General features: G+C 40.1%; 1 protein-coding gene across 2 annotated transcripts in view; it reads left to right on the top strand.

The window, feature by feature from the left end:
* CERS6 (ceramide synthase 6) overlaps positions 1-5,835 on the top strand; it is a 317,168-nt gene extending 311,333 nt beyond the window's left edge. The window contains exons 9-11 of one of the 2 annotated variants that reach the window (XM_029225098.1): positions 1,635-1,791; positions 2,350-2,373; positions 5,064-5,266. In XM_029225098.1, coding sequence (XP_029080931.1) covers positions 1,635-1,791; positions 2,350-2,373; positions 5,064-5,216 — 334 coding nt within the window. In that variant the 3' untranslated portion in view covers positions 5,217-5,266. Of the gene's footprint in view, positions 1-1,634; positions 1,792-2,349; positions 2,374-5,063 lie in introns of both variants that reach the window. The other variant, XM_029225099.1, reaches the window with a different exon arrangement.
* Positions 5,836-7,275: the final 1,440 nt, after the last annotated feature.

Raw genomic sequence — 7,275 nt, 5'->3', positions numbered from 1 at the left:
AATCATATTAAGTGCTTTAAGTTCCAAGTTTTAAACATCAGCAGTGGAGAATTGAACATTGCCAAATGTCTTTCAGTGCAGGTGGAATAATTAGGTTTGTTCCAATTTGGCCTGTGGACGTGTGATAATTATATTAATAGATTTCCTAATGTTGGTCCCCCTCCACCAGAATGAATACTACTATATCAAAGAGTAATATAATTTTAATGAATTGTCAAATTCAACTCCATACTATTGATTTTAGGATTTTAAATCCATGTGTATTGAGCATTGTTCTTGAGAGATAACTAATATGGCAGGGTTAGAGACACACTCTGTTTGTCTCATTCTGGTCTATGAATGCAGGTTGCTGAAATTGGGCATGGAGAACCTGTTTATGTCTATTATTCATTCTCCGTTTTTTCCTTACCTCTTATCCCACCTCAAATCAATGAGGTTTTTTTTTTTCCTTTTGTGAATTCACTAAGTACTTTTCTTAACCTAAGTACTTTTCTTAACCTCTCAAAGCATTCATCACACTCTTACATTAAAATTTTCTGTATATGTGCCTTCTGTTCTTGTATGAGTGGTCTGTGTCTTACATTCAAGAGTTTTCCATCCCTCCCCCTTAGTCACTGAGTATTGTCCACCTAACCTCTCCTGAGGGTCCCGGCAAAGCACTGCAGGGACAGTTGGTGGAAATACACTTCAATGAGTTTTGTCAGTCCATTTAGATCTCCAAACCAGCCCATCACTAAGCTGAGGAGGAAAGCAAGGAAGTGAGAGTAATTCCAAAATTTTGTGGCTACCGTGCTTCTGTGTGGCAGCAGTATGAGTCCAAAAGCATGAATCAACTTCCAAAGGCTTAGGAGCAGATACAGCAAGGATGAGAGCCAAGCCCTGAAACCAGCCGTCCTGTATCTGCCCCAGGTGGCTGCTCCATCCTGGTCCTGATGGTGGATAACAGAGGGAACCAATTACTTCAAACACTTTCGCCTGCCTCAAGTACATACTCTTAAAACTAAGTATATTCATTATATTCTAATAATTAAAAAAAAAATCCTTCCAACACTCATCTCAAGACATCACTTCAATATGATATCTTTCAGTTGCCAGTTCTTTCCCAGGGGAAGGCTTACAAAATTCAGGACCCAGTACAGGCTCCCCTACCACTTGAGGACAGGCATTAGGTCTTAAGTATATTCTAACTCACTGTGCTAAGCATATAGTTTAAACTTAACTAGTGTGTCTGGAATTAATTACTCTTTTTTTTTTCCTTGCAATGTAATATTATTAAATGGTATTCCTCACACGTATTTAAAGGCCAAAAGCAACTTCAAGGATGATACAGGCCTTTTAACCAGTAGTGAGAAATAGAATCAATTGAAAACGTAATGAAAATTAACGGGAGAAATGACAACAAAAGTGAATGGGAGCACAAGTACACTATTCAAGCTAGAATCCAAAGGAATGTTATGCCACCAGGGGAATCGTTCCGGTGATGACTCTTCTAAGTACGTTGTCAGCCTTCAGACCATCCTTGCAGGGAGTAGCCAGTGGATATCAGTGACTTCGTGCTTCTTTGCAGTAGCTAGAGTTCCTTTGAAGGCAGAGTGAAAAGCTGTGTTCAATGATTACTTTCTCCTTTTCCTTAGGGTGTTAAATACCACATTATTTGAAAGTTGGGAGATTGTTGGACCTTACCCTTCCTGGTGGGTTTTTAACCTACTGCTGTTGGTAATACAAGGCTTGAACTGCTTCTGGTCTTACTTGATCGTAAAAATAGCTTGCAAAGCTATTTCAAAAGGCAAGGTAAGATAAAACTCACCCTTTCTAATATGTCCCAGAAAATTATGGTTTTATGTTCTTCTAATCAACAAGAACATTATTTATTATTTAGAATATCATCAAAACTGTTTTTTCTCCTTCAAGGTTTAGCATAACCTCTTTGAAACACAATAAAAACTTTCATTTTCTTCTGTTTAGTTGATTTTTTTACATGTAGCATCGCTTTGCTGAATGATCTGCATTTATAATTTTAGATTCAATGGAGGTATATTATTTGTTGTGTTCCTACTCTCCCTTTCTCTGTCTCCCTTGGTCCTCCTCTGATTATACTTATACCAGACAGAAATTTAATAATTCTTTTATTTTATGAGAAAGGGTTGCTTGATGCAGTATGACCATTTATGACTTTGTCAGTAAAAATTTAGTTAAATCCCTTTGGTTAAAAATGGGCTCACGAAGCTGATTTGAATAAAGCTTCCCAGGCCTCAAGCCCTCTGTGTAGAGCAGTGACTTTTCTGGAACGTTCTCTGTGACATTTTCTTACTTTCATTGTTCGTTCTCTTCCTTCTGCCAACCTGGAAGTCTGGGAAGTGGAACCCTTTACATGTAAGTTTCTCACGCCTCTCTCTCTATGCCAGTCCTGGGTCCCACGTTAGCCCGTTGGAGGGGCACTCTGATGCTTTTGTTTCCATGCATATTGTTCTGTCTAATCTGTTGGCACTGCCTGGAGGCTCTAACCAAGGTGTGGCTCCCACCAGCTGTGAGGGATGCTAGGGACAGCTCAGTTAGTGACCTTTTGTGTGAGCTTTCATTCTGCTAAATTTTGCATGATCCAACGGAGGAGATGGATTTCTTTAACTGGTGTTCAACATGTCAGCTAAAAAACAGAAATAGACCAAAGGGAAGTAGGAGAAACAGAGCTAAGTTGGGGAGAGGATCAGCGCGGTCCGGAAGGGAGGCCAGAGCATCGTCTCTTTGCCAGGGCTGCCCTGGGCAGCGGGGCAGCACGTGACCGCTTTGTGAGCCCCTTCCGCCGGGGCTCGGGACATCTAGTCACGTACTATGAAGCCAATTCTCGGCATCAGCTCCTATGTAAATACAAAATATTTTTAGCAATGAATTGTTTAAAAGCAAGAATTCATTTTTTCTCTGTGACCTCGTACTCTTTAAAATGAGCATGTATTTCTATTTTTAAAAACGCTCCTGTCCTCATTTGGATACAAATTAAATCAATGTGCACAATACTGTCAATATGATAATGGTAACTGAAGATGCAAGGAGGCTGTAGATTAGATGATTTGTCACCTTATAGCATTGCTATTTCCACCAGATATGCTGTCTTCTCTCTAGTTTACTTCTTCAACTTTATTAGGAGACAGTCAATTTTATTCCAGATCTCAGGCTTCAAAATATCTTAACTGCCTTTGCTGTTCACCTAGGGCAGTAAGATTCATCTTGGCCCTGAGTTATGGACTCTATTTTCCTGTGGGTTATTTTGAGATATTCTAAATTGTTCCTTCCTTTGGAGGTAACATAAGTATAGATTTTTTTTGCAAATGCAATTAAAAATAATCTTACTAAGCATGCAAATGTAAATTAATTGCTCTCTGAAACTGGAGTTTTCTTTCCTATTAGCTTAATTTATGACTAATGGATTTCCAAACGTAGTGGAGCTTTTATTCTAATGCTGTCTTTGTGACCCATTTTTTTTTAAGTTAAAGGATCCTTGTAATCTAGTCATTTTGGTGTTTCAGTATCTAAATCTTCTTGGAGATGGTCCTTGTGAGTCTCATCTCATCTCAAGGGCCATTGGAGTGAGGTCCATTTTTACATATTTACTCAGTCATCTCTGCTTAGGCTGGAGCAGCACTGTTCAGCTCAGGACTTTCTCCTGTCCCCACCTCACCCCACCCCACCTGACGAAGGTGACGTTCTCCTGCAGTGATGGTGGCTTCTCAAATTGGGAGGGCAGTGGATTCCAGGGTTCTCCGGTTGGGGGTAGCAGTGACAGAGAGGATGAGATGTGGAACCCAGTTCATTCTGAAAAGCCTCCCAGGAGATTCTGCCAACTTCCCAAGCCACCTCTTAGAGAATCATAAGGGACTAGACTGGGAAACTTTCTATGAAGCCAAGCAAGCCACCAGGTCCCTATTGCTACCACCACCCCTCTTAGACAATAAGTAAACAGCACGCAGTTACTCAAAGGTCTTAAGGCCTGTGGGGTACAAATGTTTACCATGATGTAGACATAGAGTAGGAGGTTCAAACTCTTTCAGTTTTATAAGCAGTAGAGTATTTCTGTAGTTTCTTCCTACATTACCTCCTTGTGAGACAGTATGATTTTTTTTCATCCTTTACGATAACATATAGATTTATATCCTGGTGCCTTACTCATGACTTGTAGAGTCTGAATGGAAGGGGGAAGAACCCTGGAATGATGGGAGCCAATTCATGATGATCGAGCCAGTAGATTTTTCTTGGGAAATATTTTCAACTAGACCTCACCCAGCAAGTGCCCCAATGTGGTATACAAAACAAAATTTCTGCTTAATTCTAGCAGACAAAAAAGAAAAATTAAGTCATCAAAGAATGCATTAAAAAGCCAAATAAGGGCTTCCCTGGTGGCGCAGTGGTTGAGACTTCGCCTGCCGATGCAGGGGACGCGGGTTCGTGCCCCGGTCCGGGAAGATCCCGCATGCCGCGGAGCTGCTGGGCCCGTGAGCCATGGCCGCTGAGCCTGCGCGTCCGGAGCCTGTGCTCCGCAACGGGAGAGGCCGCAGCAGTGAGAGGCCCGCGTACCGCAAAAAAAAAAAAAAAGCCAAATAAGAATGATGTTTTAGTGAACAGAGCTAGTGAATATCTCCATTAGTGTAGTTAATTAAGAGCTGACTTTAAATGATTCTCAGAGAGAATGTGATCATCCGAGAATAAATGGATCCATTTGTACCAAATTCCTATACTGCCATTCCAGTAGTACCATATGCCACTTTGCCAGTAAGAGTGGGGTTCATGGTCTAGTACATTCTCAGTATCCAAAGGCACCTTAAGGAAGTCAACAAAGCTAGCCCCCTGTGATGTCTAAATCCACCTACATTCCTTGATAACTGACTTAGTCACCCAAATGTCTATCTCCAAAGAAGGGGAACTTATTACTATGGCAATGTTCCTATCCTCTTTGATGTTTTAACTATTTAGATCTGTTTTTCTTCATGTATGATTGTGCATATACTTCTGAGCATGCCATACCTTAACGGTTCCTTCGGAGCTGGCTGCACTCACCTTCTCGTATTCCACAGGTGTCCAAGGACGATCGAAGCGATATTGAGTCTAGCTCAGACGAGGAGGACTCGGAACCTCCGGGGAGTAACCCCCATGCTGCGACCACCACCAATGGGACCAGTGGTACCAACGGGTATCTCCTCACTGGCCCTTGCTCCATGGATGATTAATTACTCAAAACTACAAGTCCCAAATAAAGTAAACTGTTTATTCCTGGAAGTATTTAATAAGTTGCAAATGCAGTTCCTTTCATAATCTCTCAGCACCAGGAACAAAAATTAGGATTATCAAAGCATTTTGAATAGTGCACTGCCATATGTCCTGTCTGTGAATGAGGAAGAATTACCATTCTGTATATGTAGGCATGCTTTATGTAATTGGCACAAGGGAACAGTATTTGCATTTGTACTGTCTTAGAATATTATTTATTTTTTTTTGTATTTGTGAATCTGTGGACAAAAGAGGGTTTCCTCACTCCTTTTTACTCTCGGGGTTCATGACAGTGAGGGAGGCGCTCCATCTGCTTCTATCCCTTTCTATTCCCCTAAGCCAGTCCGCTAGGAGCATTAGCTTAATTGGTCACTTAGAGCAAGCAAATCCCAGCGCAGGATTCTCCTACAGCTCCAAATAGGTTTGCTTTCTTTGTGTTACAGTGCCTGTTTCGAAATGGCCTGTACAGTCTCAGTGAGCTTTGTCCCAGTGTAAAGTTGGAACAGGATGAGCTCAGTTTTGTAATTGTCACTCTTCGTGGTCAATTAGCTGTTGCAATTAAAGAGTGTGGTTATTGGAGGCCTTAAAAAATTTGTTTTGTATTAAATTGCTTTGGATTAGATGTCATTTCTTATTCACACAGCCGAGATTTCTTCAGTGAGAATGGCAGCTAGCTGGGGATTAACTTTGGAGGTTACAGAGATTTTTTTATTATCTATTACGGGGTCAGTGCTCCGGCTCTGAAGGAAGACTTAAGGTCATGGTTACAAACAAAGAAGTCACTCTTCCTACTGGGAATTTGTCCCATGATCTGAGAATAATACAAAGAGAGCAGCAGATATCAACCAGGTTTTACCACTACCCCTGTAATTAGCGCCGTCTTTTGCCATGTCATGAAAGAAAGAAGCTAAGTATATTTTGGAACAGATAAAGGAGACTTCCAAGAGTTGGCAAAAGTCACCTCTAATGCAAAGCACTTTACCGCAACCAGCTTTCAAGAAAGCGCCCTATCTAGTATTTGATCTTGATATTTTTATTTTTCTGAGCAAAATAAAGCCAATGGGAGAAAGACCATTTTACCCTTTGTCTTTTCTCCTTAAACATAACCCATAACATAACAGAATTTCCTGTTACTAGAAACTGAGCAGTGTTAACGCTCTAAGTCCTTTTGTTTGCTTCTTTGAAGAACTTGCTCAGTTTCCAGGAATTTTTGTTCAAAGGGAGCTATTTCCAGAAAAAAAAACAATAAAAATTCTACTCAGCAATGAGAAAGATTACTGAAAAAATAAGTTTCCATAGTCTCCTACAGGGCAGTGTTATTTATGTATAGATAAGAAAACCACACACATAAACCAAAGATTTTATCTCTTTTCTTGAAACCAACTTTTAGTAAGAGGGAATAAAAAGGTATTATAAATACTTATTTCATAAATCAGAAAGACCATCTTCTAAAAAAAGAGCCCCAAACCACAATGCAGTGATATCAATGCGCAAGTCAGGGCTAGTGAAGGGAACAGCAAAATACTAGCAAGTGCATGTCCTGCCCAAAACCATTCGTATTCAATTCAATTCTTTTAAAAATTGAAATAAAGCTTTGTGCCCACAGTGCGCAACATGAGTGTTAATACTTCCAAACAAAAACCTCACGCTGTAATGTTAACTCTTTTCCCACCTATTTATAAAATAGTGTGGTTTGGGTATGGTCCATAGTAATGATTGAAGAGCCTTGGAAATATGCCTGCTTGTTTATTGAAGAAACAGTATAACTAACTCTTCTTGTAAAGCCTTATTATTTTATTTCACAAAACAGGGATATGTCTAGGAGTGTAATTTGTGGATGGTCGTGTTTGTAAGACTGATCGTTAAATACCAAATATACTTGTTAAGTCATCTGAACATCTGCTAAAATGCAGATATATAAAAAGTAAACAGCAAGCATGTTATAGCTGAAAATTTTTGAGAAGGTGAAAGTTTCTCATCAGCTAAAATATGGAACAGAAGAATGACTCGTGCCTTGCT

The sequence above is a fragment of the Monodon monoceros genome, unplaced genomic scaffold, assembly GCF_005190385.1.
Source record: "Monodon monoceros isolate NGI ecotype Baffin Bay Population unplaced genomic scaffold, NGI_Narwhal_1 Super_Scaffold_16, whole genome shotgun sequence".
In the NCBI taxonomy this organism is placed as follows: domain Eukaryota; kingdom Metazoa; phylum Chordata; class Mammalia; order Artiodactyla; family Monodontidae; genus Monodon; species Monodon monoceros.
This window is presented reverse-complemented; position numbering and strand designations above follow the sequence as displayed.